Source organism: Haliotis cracherodii, unplaced genomic scaffold (assembly GCF_022045235.1).
Source record: "Haliotis cracherodii isolate W230 unplaced genomic scaffold, xgHalCrac1.p SCAF_7, whole genome shotgun sequence".
In the NCBI taxonomy this organism is placed as follows: domain Eukaryota; kingdom Metazoa; phylum Mollusca; class Gastropoda; order Lepetellida; family Haliotidae; genus Haliotis; species Haliotis cracherodii.
In genome coordinates, this window is record NW_027266330.1 from 11,296,979 (window position 1) to 11,311,546 (window position 14,568).

Genomic DNA, 14,568 nt, shown 5'->3' on the forward strand with positions numbered 1-14,568 from the left:
GCGTGGCCTATGTCTTTGGTTTATGGGAACATAAATGCCTCAAAATTCCTTGGTTGGCCGATCAAGTGTCATGTAATCATGTTGAATATATTTGTTAGGTTATAACTTACCCTCGGTCATCCTTGCCTCGGTATGGAATCTGGAGCAGGCTCACAAGCAACTCCACAATCTGTCAACAGAGGTAGGTATAAACACACACACATAGGTATAAACACACATAGGTATAAACACACACACATAGGTATAAACACACACACATAGGTATAAACACACATAGGTATAAACACACACACATAGGTATAAACACACACATAGGTATAAACACACACACATAGGTATAAACACACACACATAGGCATAAACACACACACATAGGTATAAACACACACACATAGGTATAAACAAACACACAAAGGTATAAACAAACACACATAGGTATATAAACACACACATAGGTATAAACACACACACATAGGCATAAACACACACACATAGGTATAAACACACACATAGGTATAAACACACACACAGGCAGCAGCACAAAAACATAGGTATAAACACACAAACATAGGTATAAACACACACACATAGGTAGCAGCACACACACATACGTATAAACACACACATAGGTATAAACACACACACATAGGTATAAACAAACACGCATAGGTATAAACACACACACATAGGTATAAACACACACACATAGGTATAAACACACAAACATAGGCATAAACACACACACATAGGTATAAACACACACACACATAGGTATAAACACACACACATAGGTATAAACACACACATAGGTATAAACACACACACACAGGTAGCAGCACACACACATAGGTATAATCACACATAGGCATAAACACACACATAGGTATAAACACACACACATAGGTATAAACAAACACACATAGGTATATACACACACACATAGGTATAAACACACACACAGGTATAAACACACACACATAGGTATAAACACACACACATAGGTATAAACACACACACATAGGCATAAACACACACACACAGGCATAAACACACACATAGGTATAAACACACACACATAGGCATAAACACACACACACAGGCATAAACACACACATAGGTATAAACACACACACATAGGTATAAACACACACATAGGTATAAACACACACACATAGGTATAAACACACACACATAGGTATAAACACACACACATAGGTATAAACACACACATAGGTATAAACACACACACATAGGTATAAACAAACACACATAGGTATAAACACACACACATAGGTATAAACACACACACATAGGTATAAACACACACACACAGGTATAAACACACACACATAGGTATAAACACACACACATAGGCATAAACACACACACATAGGTATAAACACACACAGATAGGTATAAACACACAAACATAGGCATAAACACACACACACAGGTATAAACACACACATAGGTATAAACACACACACATAGGTATAAACACACACACATAGGTATAAACACACACACATAGGTATAAACACAAACACACAGGTAGCAGCACACACACATAGGTATAAACACACACATACAGGTAGCAGCACACACACATAGGTATAAACACACACATACAGGTAGCAGCACACACACATAGGTATTAACACAAACACACAGGCAGCAGCACACACACATAAGTATAAACAGACACACAGGTAGCAGCACACACACATAGGTATAAACACACACACATAGGTATAAACACACACATACAGGTAGCAGCACACACACATAGGTATTAACACAAACACATAGGTAGCAGCACACACACATAGGTATAAACACACACACATAGGTATAAACACACACACACAGGTAGCAGCACACACACAGGTATAAACAGACACACATAGGTATAAACACACACACACAGGTAGCAGCACACACACATAGGTATAAACAGACACACATAGGTATAAACAGACACACATAGGTATAAACACACACACACAGGTAGCAGCACTTACACATAGGTATAAACACACACACAGGTAGCAGCACACACACATAGGTATAAACAAACACACATAGGTTTAAACACACGCAGGTTGAAGCACCCAGGCCATGTATAGAAAACAAGTGCAAATCTGATCATGTGACTTTCGAATGTCCACACTCTGCCATCTGAAAACCCATTAAGTCTGTTGACAATTATTTCTACAAAAGATGATGCTAAAAGCATTGAAGCCAAAGAAAGGACATATGATTTTTCACATTGAAAACCATTGAGTGTGTTGACAAATTATTTTTACATCAGACCATGCTAAAGGAATAATGCAGAGATAATTGCAAACTGTATTTTAAACTGACTAATATTCCCATCAACTCACCCTGAGATTTCTCATGAGCTTCTGGCGCCGTTTGTTCGGCACACTGTCTACAATCATAAACTTCTTCATCTCCGACAGCGCCTAAAAGAGAAGAAAATAACCAAATTTATTAACAAATGGATGATGAACACCTTCTCCGCCTAGGTTGGTGCATCTGGTGATGATGGTTGTGTAATGGCTTATATTTCTTACAACCAATGATTTACAAAACTGACACACAATTTAAAATTAAAAAAAAAAAAGACATGGTCTTACAGTGCTTTTAGAAATATTCCAGCAATGTTGTGGCAGGGAACACCAGAAATGGGCTTTACACATTGTGCCCATGTGGGGAATTGAACCCGGGTCTTCAGTGTTACGAGCAAACGCTATAACCACAAGGCTACCACAAAATAACAATCACAATGCTGATCAACAAACTGGTGACTTTTATGGCAAATATTTGTGGCGGTTACAAGGTGCATATAATGTCCTGGCAACTCTGACTACCAAAACCAAATTCTTTTCTGGCATGTATTCATTTATTTTGAATTTTGAGGCACATATTTTGTAAACCAAGAACAAAGGAATAAAAAGCCTTACCCAATTTGTATAAATCATAAATATAAAGCATCAACACCAGAGAATAGTCAGTCTCGATTATCTGCAAATCAGATCTGACCAGTGAAGATCTGTGAGAGTGCTTGTCCCTGACTTGGTTGATGCATGTCATCATATCCCAATTGGGTGGATCAGTGCTCGTGATGGTAATCACTGGATTGTCTGGTCCAGACTTGATTATTTACAGCCCGCTGTCATACACCTGAAATATTGCTGAGTGCGACGTTAAACGAGAAACAAACAAACACGAGACAAGTTGGGTTCCTCAGATCCACTGGGACGACTCCCATGAGATCCAGGGCTGAAATCTCCACTTACCATGATAACGGTGTGAGCCATCTTGGCATTCAGGATAACATCATCTTTTTTCTGAAAAATTGATTCAAGCAACAGTCCAGTCAATAAAAGAAACACATCCATGGATCTGGATGCTATCAGATGATAACACAGTAGATCATCATGTCTCAACTGTGTGTGATAATGCAGTGGGCCATCATGTCTCAACTGTGTGTGATAACACAGTGGGCCATCATGTCTCAACTGTGTGTGATAACGCAGTGGGCAATCATGTCTCAACTGTATGTGATAACACAGTGGGCCATCATGTCTCAACTGTGTATGATAACGCAGTGGGCCATCATGTCTCAACTGTGTGATAACGCAATGGGCCATCATGTCTCAACTGTGTGTGATAACACATTGGGCCATCATGTCTCAACTATGTGTGATAACACAGTGGGCCATTATGTCTCAACTGTGTGATAACACAGTGGGCCATCATGTCTCAACTGTGTGTGATAACGCAATGGGCCATCATGTCTCAACTGTGTGTGATAACGCAATGGGCCATCATGTCTCAACTGTGTGTGATAAAGCAGTTGGCCATCATGTCTCAACTATGTGTGATAACTCAGTGGGCCATCATGTCTCAACTGTGTGTGATAATGCAGTGGGCCATCATGTCTCAACTGTGTGTGATAATGCAGTGGGTCATCATGTCTCAACTGTGTGATAACGCAGTCGGCCATCATGTCTCAACTGTGTGTGATAATGCAGTGGGTCATCATGTCTCAACTGTGTGTGATAACACAGTGGGCCATCATGTCTCAACTGTGTGATAACACAGTAGATCATCATGTCTCAACTGTGTGATAACACAGTGGGTCATCATGTCTCAACTGTGTGTAATAATGCAATGGACCATCATGTCTCAACTGTGTGATAACACAGTAGATCATCATGTCTCAACTGTGTGATAACACAGTCGGCCATCATGTCTCAACTGTGTGTGATAATGCAGTGGGTCATCATGTCTCAACTGTGTGTGATAATGCAGTAGATCATCATGTCTCAACTGTGTGATAACACAGTGGGCCATCATGTCTCAACTGTGCGTGATAACGCAGTAGATCATCATGTCTCAACTGTGTGTGATAATGCAATGGACCATCAATGTCTCAACTGTCAATTATTATCAACTGTGAACAGTGCCCTAACTGTGAATCAATGCACACACCATCCGACACTAATTTGCCTGACCCAGGAACAGCTGTCAGATTGCTCACCATAAATTTGCATTTTAAAACCTGTAATATTACATATAATTATTCCTAATGCCTACCGACAATGACCAAAAAAGAAGTTCTTTCTATTAATATGATCTTCTGCAGCAATGCAGTCATCTGATAGGCTATTTCAATCAGAGGTGGTTACTGTGATTTAAAACCTCGCATTGACCAATCAGAATCGAGTATTCCCCAAATTCATGGTAGAATATATCATAATACCTTCAATCTATCTTTTTTTAAATATATTATTAGCTTTAAAAAAGCTTTGTCCAAGAACAAATCTTTTCTTCAGCTTAATTCCTGAAATTCACAAAACACCAAAAGCACTCACATCTTTGACTAGTTTCTGGATGAAAGGCACCATTCCCGCCATGTAGTGGAAGATGTCCACAAGGTCAGGGTCAACTGCTTGTAGTGTGAAGGCGTCGTCGTACTGCTTCTCTCGAATAGCCTCGATCTGAACAGCCACATGACAAGGAGATATTAACATTCCAATTCCAACGCAACCTGCACCATGAATCTGAATCCTTATGTGACACAGACTCTGTAAATAACTGACTTCACAAGTCACATGACCTGGACATAGTCACATGATTCAAGCCTCATTCTCATTATGTTGGTCATGAAATCATCAAACATCAAACATCAAACAGCATCAAACATGATGACCGAGTGTTTCTTGGCAATTATGGGGAATCGGCAATAAGATTAATTGAAGTAAGTGAGCATGGTTTTACGCCACTTTTTGCAATATTCCAGCAGATCACGGCGGGGGACACCAGAAATGGGCTTCACACAGTGTACCCATGTGGGGAGTCGAAAACGGGGGCTTCAGCGTGATGAATAGCTCTTACCACTAGGCAACCTGACCGCCCCTATTAATCAAAGGCATTGGGTCTTGACTGATACAAAATGGTTGATGTCAATGCATTGTAGACTTTTCATCACCAAATGTACAAACAACAAACACCCTCTTCAAAAAAAGTCATTTCTCCAATTTAATACCCCTGTCCATCAAGATCTGTCAAACCTTTATATGGAGGTTACGTCAAATGAACTGTCTAAAGAGCCAATCAGAGTGGGCTTCTGGGAGTGAGCAAAATATTCAGAGAAGTATATCTGATTTCTGTATCTCACAAACGTTAATTGCCTGATTCAGAGCAGTCACCACTTAAACAGCTGTCTTATTGCTCACTATAAAATCTGCATCTTATAACCAAAAATTTCACTTATAATTATTCAAAAATGCCTACCGACAATGACTGAGAAAGAAGTTCTTTCTACTAAAATGATCTTCTGCAGCGATGCAGTAATCTAATAGGCTGTGTTAATCAGAGGTGGTTATTGTGAGTTGAAACCTTTCATTGACCAATCAGAATAGAGTAATTCCCAAATTCATGGTAGACAATATGATACCTTCAAGCTCACAAATATAAACAGGTAATCCCAAATAGAAAAAAATACGTTTCAGATCTGTCACTTGTGAGGGCTGTGGCATCTACATAGAAAAGAATGTACTAGTTAGCAAAGATCAATACTTTGTGAATCGTTCTAAAAAGCTGATATCTGATTGGCTAAAAAAAACCATTCAATCTTCATTTTGATTGGGTGGTCAACGTTTGCTCTGGGTTCACCTGCCATGATCTCTAATAGAGGCTTCTGAAGATGTTAACAGAGGCATCAAATCGGAGTTAAGGTCTTTCGTTAGTGACACTGAAACTACATACAGGGAGACAGAGAACTGTAACAATATAGCAGATAAAACCAATTCTATTTGCTGTTCTGGAAAATCTTTTAGGCCAAAATGCAAATATTTCAAATCAAAAGTTTCGTTAAGTCTGACCTGAGCATGTCAAGGTTGGTCAGAAGAAAAAACGATTCCATCTGAACATTTATTATTTTGAAATGACTTATGAAATTACTTAAGTTTTCTCAACTAGCTTATTCCAAACAAACAGATATTATTTATTCCACTAAGAAACATCAATGATGAAGAAGACTGTAATGTGTAAATCTATAATAGTCCAGACTGACAACATCAACAAAACAACATCAAAACAAATACAAAGGTACACATTCAGAGCAGAAATTCAAAAGCATTGTCAAAAATTATCAAGTACAATGACGAAATCAGACAAATACTATGGATTTCAGAAATATCCCAAGGTTGTCATCTACTTTCAATGTTTTCATGGTTTTTTTAAGTAAGATAAACTGGAGAAAGATCAAACTATTCTCAAATCCTATGATTCTGTCTTGATTCTGATTGGGCCCTACAGAATGTTGATGCCTTGATTCTGATTGGGCCCTACAGATAGTTGATGCGTTGATACTGATTTAGCCCTGCAGAATATTGATGCCTTGATACTGATTTAGCCCTGCAGAATATTGATGCCTTGATTCTGATTGGGCCCTACAGAATATTGATGCATTGATACTGATTGGGCCCTGCAGAATATTGATGCATTGATACTGATTGGGCCCTACAGACTATTGATGCATTGATACTGATTGGGCCCTGCAGAATATTGATGCATTGATACTGATTGGGCCCTACAGAATATTGATGCATTGATACTGATTGGGCCCTGCAGAATATTGATGCCTTGATACTGATTGGGCCCTACAGAATATTAATGCATTGATACTGATTGGGCCCTGCAGAATATTGATGCATTGATACTGATTGGGCCCTGCAGAATATTGATTCACTGATTCTGGGATATACAAACTGACATATTTGGCACAATAATATCAAAAAGGGTTTGAAAATACAAACAACATACACAAACAACGAATAACACAAGACAAACTAGAAACTTGCCTCCACTTTCTTTTCCTGTGATAGTGACGTGTGTGATTAAAAGAAGGGTGAAAGTGAAGGATGTGTTTGTGTTTATGACTGCATCAGAGAGACCGAGGGAAAAAGTTGTCTTGCTTTTAAAATAAAACTGATATTAAAGCAATGTTAAGAAGTCAGTTTATTATTATACTTACTCAGGGTTAATCAAATATTTAAAGTATTGTGTTTCTATCATGAATGAGAATACATACTCTATTGAACCTGTCCTTACTTCCTATAATTATCAATAAATACACAACTTGTTGGTACACATGCATCTTACAACATAAACTGAGTATGAAAATTATGAAAAGTTTTAGAACATTATGAAACAGCTTCATGAGCAATTTAACCATGCTAGATCCAAACACTCAAATCTCACCAATCACAGTTACGACTATATGTAAATATAAGCAACAAAACCATCTCCATTATCATAAGCCATCTCTGCTAAAAATACTGCTTACTTTGTTTCTATGACAACCTACTTTACGTAACCATCTTTTGGTTATGAAATAAATAAATACAAAGTTAAACTTGCAAGAATGAAGATGAAAAAGTTTTATTTTAAAATAAGTTAAGATGGAAAATGATGAACCGAACGGGACATGTAGCAAGCACGAGAGAACATGAAAATGAGCATCAGGAGTTGTCTCCCTTACTTTCATCTTCTTTCCACTCTGAAGCTGCTCTCAAAAAATTGTCATCTCATGATTTGAATGTTTCAAAATAGCCACCTTTGTTCTGATATCAACATTAAAACCAACAGACTTAATAAATAAGTGTATTACAATTACAAGTATTGTGTTTCTAAGGTGCACAAAAATTCATAAACCTGATCTAATTCTGAAATACCAAAGAATATTGGAAGTATCAAAGTCTCTTCTGAATGGCAGCATTGTCAGATATGATGGGTGTTCCATCCAATATTTAATCTTTTAAACTTAGTGACAACTATATTACCTGTGAAATGTGATCTCAATCCATTCCTCTATACTATGACATGCTTTGTGTAATTCATCTAACTAGTACACACACATAGTGTTAGATACCATATACACATTACTGGAACTTCATTAACTGATCATGAATTATTTGTGGAAAAAACAACCATTCATGAATTATCTATGGAGCCTTGAGGAACTGATTTTATGTAGTATGACCTGAACTGTTAATATAGTATTCATGAACAATCTATGCAGCAACAATGAACTGTTAACATAGTATTCATTAACTGTTTACATCCTATTCTGTAACACTGGTTCATACAATATTCATAGATTCATTCAAGCAGTTTTCATGAACAGAGTTCATGATTATTGCCTGCAGTACTCTTGGTGTTTATCTGCCACTGTTACCTTCTTGAGCTGAGCCGTGCTGTACTTGAGGGCTCCCATGGAGTTATCCTTGTCCTCCTTCAGCTTGGCACGCTGCTTCCACATGTACTCCTCTGTAACACAGACACTGCTGTATACACAATCTTGTGAATGTGGGCACATCATACCTACATCTCATGTACTCCTCTGTAACAGACACTGCGTTATACACAATCTTGTCACTGTGGACACATTATACTTACATCTCATGTACTCCTCTGTAACACAGACACTGCTGTATACACAATATTGTCAATGTGGACACATTATACCTATATCTCATGTACTCCTCTGTAACAGACACTGCTGTAACACAATCTTGTCAATGTGGACACATCATACCTACATCTCATGTACTCCTCTGTAACACTGACACTGCTGTATACACAATCTTGTCAATGTGGACACATCATACCTACATCTCATGTATCCCTCTGTAACAGACACTGCTGTATACACAATCTTGTCACTGTGGACACATCATACCTACATCTCGTGTACTCCTCTGTAACAGACACTGAGTTATACACAATCTTGTCACTGTGGACACATTATACCTACATCTCATGTACTCCTCTGTAACACAGACACAGGTGTATACACAATCTTGTCAATGTGGACACATCATACCTACATCTCATGTACTCCTCTGTAACACTGACACTGCTGTATACACAATCTTGTCAATGTGGACACATCATACCTACATCTCATGTACTCCTCTGTAACACTGACACTGCTGTATACACAATCTTGTCACTGTGGACACATCATACCTACATCTCATGTACTCCTCTGTAACACAGACACTGCTGTATACACAATCTTGTCAATGTGGACACATCATACCTACATCTCATGTACTCCTCTGTAACACAGACACTGCTGTATACACAATCTTGTCAATGTCGACACATTATACTTAACATACTCCTCTGTAACACTAACACACACACACACACTGCTGTATACAAAACCTTGTTAATCCAGACACCTTACAATTAGCCCCCATACATTACTCTGAAACACACAACACTGCTATTTACATAACCCTGTTATTCTGGACACCTCAACCCTCAGCCAATATGTACCTCTGTAAGACAAGACACCGGGGCCAACACAACCTGTAGACTAATGACATGTCATGATGCTTGTACTCACCGGTGAGAGCATGCAGCCAGTGCCCAGTGACCACATGTTCGATGCGGCAATAGCTCTCAAAGGGAATATCATCACTGTCCTGCAATACACAAACACACATTTATATACTGTGTACCAGTGTACCTTTGGGTAACAGACATGGCCATGTGATGGGAACTAACTCAATATTCTTACAACATTTTATATTGTTTGTTTATTGTTTAACACCGTACTCGGCAATATTCCAGCTATATGACGGCAGTCTGTGAATAATAAGTCTGGACCAGACAATCCAGTGATTGACATCATGAGCATTGATCCACGCAATTGGGAGACAATGACTTGCATCAACCAAGTCAGCGAGCCTGACCACACGATCGCGTTAGGCGCATCTTACGACATGTTGTTTTTATATTTTTGAATAAAGCATGAACCTTTAAATGTTTTACCACTACTAAATACATAGTAGCATTAATGTCTAATGTTAAAATAGAAACCAGCAGTAAAATATCTTTACTTACAATTTACGACATTTACTTTTTTAATACAAGTGAAAATAACAACATCGTATCAAGGAAGGCAAAACATATGTGACATAAAAAAAAGTGTGAGATGAAAAACAGAAGTTGAAATAAACCAAATATTAACAGACTTGGCTTAAACCACACAGTAAGCATGATTAGCAAGATGAAATAATGACAAGACAAATAGTCTTCCCAAGGCGGCACAAAGGAGACAACTCTTGGGAGTTTTGATTGATATCAGGCATACTGAAGTTACGACAGCACGCTGACATGTGTGGGGAACAAGCCTTACTCGAGTTTATACATCCCTTACGCTCAATAACTTAATCTAGATTTACATTTCGGGACCAACTAACTTTTTATTACGAAAAAATTATAAGTTCTCAAGACTAACCACCAGTTTTCTTAATATTTTGCTGTTTCTCTCCTCAATAGTGACATTCATAGTGGTCATCAAATAATTAATAACTACAAAAAGATTTTCCCATAAGAGGATTTCATGCATCTTTTCTTAATTACTGGAACATATATTGGGTGGTAGCGCTTGTGTGCACACATACCCTTTTTTCAAAAACTTATGTTGCCAACCTCACATGTTATTGTTTACATGTAAGAGTAGCCCCTCCCTGCAGCCCTTTCCACCATCCCGGATCAACTCCAGCTTAGTATGTATAAATCTGAGTTTACATATTGAAGTTTAAAATAAATAAATTAATTATCTTGGAGACACGATGTCTTTCTCAGTCCTTGCATAAATGGCAGCCATCAAATACTCATAATTAACAGAAAACAGAGAAAACAAAAAAAGACAAAAGTCTCATATCTAAACATTTAAGAAGAAATGAACCCATTAAATGTCAAGTCAGCTTCCCCATCGCCACATACACACTGATGTAACTACAATGATTAGTCACTGGATTGTAAGACACAAGGAACAAGATTCAGGTACAGATCACAGCAGCATCAGCACTTCAAGGAACATATTGAAAGGAAAACCAAGGACAACGGTTTGAGAAAACAACAAGTAAGCCACAGTGAAAAGTAAGGTAATGATATGATGTTTGCTTTTCTGAATAACAAGCTAAACCCAAAAGTTCTCAGTTAGTTGATCAGAAAATTTAAATCCTTATGTGAGTGAGTGAGTATGGTTTTACGCCGCTTTTAGCAATATTCCACCAATATCATTACGGGGGACACCAGAAATAGGCTTCACATATTGTAGCCATGTCGGGAATCGAACCCGGGTCTTCGACATGACGAGCAAATGCTTTAACCACTAGGCTACCTGACTGCCCCAAATCCTCATGTTCTTCATGGTAATGAGTCAGTTGGGTTTTACGCCACTCTCTGCAATGTTCCACCAAAATCATAGGGCAGTACAAGAAATTGGCTATACATTGTGGGCAATTGAACCTGTGTCTTCGGTGTGAGGAGCAAACGCTTTTACCACTTGACTACCCCACTGGGGTGATTTTTTGGGTAACCAACCAAATATACCACAATATGACAAAATAAAAACATTTTAGAATAAAACAATGACAAAATAAAGTGATGAAATAATGATAAAACAAAGCAATGTTAAAATACAACAACATGAAGTGTCAGAAACATATACCCACCAACACAAAACAACAAAATCTCACAGCGAAAACCAAAATACATTATGGTAATAAAAAGCAGACATTCCCAGAAAAAAAAGAAGAAGACCCAGATGAGACACCTACCAGAAGCTGTCGATCGAGGGAATAAAATAGTTGAAAGTATTAATGACAAAAGGATGGAATAGTGCAATGTTTGATTGCTTGGAAAGGTTGTCACACAAATAGTATTCAATATTCCCATGGAACTGATGAACATACAGTCAGTATAAACACGGGTACACATTTCCAGCGTCCATTTTTCACCTATGAGTTTTACACTAACATGAATTATCCCCATCTATCTATCACTGAGTATAGTAAAAGTAACCATGGTCTAACAGGAAGAAAATTCTCATTAGATATCATTGTTTGTTTGTTTGTTTGTTGTTTAACACCGCACTCAGCAATATTCCAGCTATTTGACGGCGGTCTGTAAATAATCGAGTCTGGACCAGACAATCCAGTGATTGACATCATGAGCATCAATTGGGATGCGATGACATGCATCAACCAAGTCAGCGATCATGCCCATCCCGTTAGTCGCCTCTTGCGACAAGCATAGTCCCCTTACGGCAAGCATGGGTTACTGAAGACCTATTCTACCCCGGATCTTCACAGATCCATTAGATATCACATTTAAACAGCTTTACAACAGTCGTAAGAACTGACCAATGGAATTTCATCTTATTTTTTCAGATTTTCTTCAACATTTCAATAGGCAGAAGGAAAAAAAAAAAACACAAAAAGTAATTTCTCATGACTGGTTTGAGTGGAAAACTCAATTAAAATTATTCTTTGAACAATACTACAACAATACCATGCTAACAAAATATTGTTATCAATAACGTTTTATCATAAACAGTAATGATGTTTTTTACTTTTTATTACTTTGCAAACTCTAGGGCAACCTACGAAAATATATTGGTCCTGCCCAAAATATCATTACAAAAGTACATTAAGTGTAAAATTGGCAAGCAGAATAAACATGAAAAACTATTCATAAACAACACACAATGGCATCTGGAATATTGTGACTAGTCATTAATCATGTAGAGCAATCAAATACCATGGTCTTCATCAAGAACTGTTCTGGGAACCAGACATAACGCCAGGCAATATCGACACATGGACAAGCACATCAATAATCATGTGACAACATTGATTGACAGGGAAACTAACATCACAATTTGCATTGAATGTCAGGACATTATGGTGACATCGCATCGTCTGTTGTGCTGATATTTGGTAAATGGCAAACACCATGACTAAACAATTCAATATATGCATGTTTCTCGTAGCAGCTAAATTGATATTTTATTCATTCATTTCTTTTTTTGTTGATTCTGTTTATTAACAGATGTATTTATTTATTTTATTTTCAAATATTGGATAAATATGGACATAATACAAACAAATGAACTTTGAAGGAGAATTAAAGCAGCAAAAATAGAAATTTGTTGGAAATTTGGAATCATGCTGGATGCCGCCAATCACATGCACATGCCGAGGGCTAAACTGACCTGCAATAATACCTAACACTTACAATAGTTCCATTTATTATGACTGTTTTATTACTATGATAACATTCCAAGATTTTAAATTTATTCAAGAACTGCAATTTACTTATAAGCACACATATAAGTTTTAACCCAACTTTCAATCACATCAAAACCTGGTCCTATTATCAATTTTCATTGATTTGAAAATTGTATTGTTTTACATAAAACCACGGTCTGCATAATATAAAACAACATGTTCATGCAAATAAGGACCTGTTTGAAACTATCCTGAAAAATGACCATGCATACACATTTCATCCAAAATATTATATGAAATGCTATCATGGTTGGAGTGAGTGAGTATGGTTTTACGCCGCTTTTAGCAATATTCCAGCAATATCACAGCGGGGGACACCAGAATTGGGCTTCACACATTGTACCCATGTCGGGAATCGAACCCGGGTCTTTGGCGTGACGAGCGAACGCTTTAACAGCTAGGCTACCCGACTGCCCCACTATCATGGTTGGCGGCGACAACCATCATTTAATAGACAACAGATTGGGTTGTATGTTGGCAGGTTATCCACCCCCTTTGGTCAGAGACTGCGCAGTGGCTGGGTAACCTCAACAATACAAATCATGTCAGTCACTGGCCACATACATTATCCAAGTTTAGGGACACTCTACAAGGCCACTCCCGTTAAAAAAAACCTAGCCATGTGGCCGTCGATCTGCCAGCTACTTTTGTGCCTGAACTACTCTCAATCACTCGATGTTTCTAGGAAAGTCCAGGGTTAACTACATTCTGGTTCCATGATGTCGCAGAGTCTGAAAAGTTCACATTTCCCTTTCATGTCAGCAGTAGGCAGAGTAACTTCGACTGTGACCTTGATTCTCAATTTGCCGTCAAGGTCAAGGTCAAGGTCACACAATGACACAACGTGAACATAACCATTTGAAACCTTGGCATTTCAGGGCGTATTCTTGTTCCTTAT

General features: G+C 38.0%; 1 protein-coding gene across 1 annotated transcript in view; it reads right to left on the reverse strand.

Annotated features, from left to right (window-relative positions):
• Nucleotides 1-14,568, reverse strand: part of LOC139449114 (inositol 1,4,5-trisphosphate-gated calcium channel ITPR2-like) — a 164,825-nt gene that overhangs the window by 88,333 nt on the left and 61,924 nt on the right. Inside the window, exons 13-18 of the mRNA XM_071230598.1 lie at nucleotides 9,932-10,010; nucleotides 8,753-8,844; nucleotides 4,884-5,009; nucleotides 3,303-3,353; nucleotides 2,385-2,465; nucleotides 111-169 (exon numbers count right to left, since the gene is read on the reverse strand). Coding sequence (XP_071086699.1) covers nucleotides 111-169; nucleotides 2,385-2,465; nucleotides 3,303-3,353; nucleotides 4,884-5,009; nucleotides 8,753-8,844; nucleotides 9,932-10,010 — 488 coding nt within the window. The remainder of the gene's footprint in view (nucleotides 1-110; nucleotides 170-2,384; nucleotides 2,466-3,302; nucleotides 3,354-4,883; nucleotides 5,010-8,752; nucleotides 8,845-9,931; nucleotides 10,011-14,568) is intronic.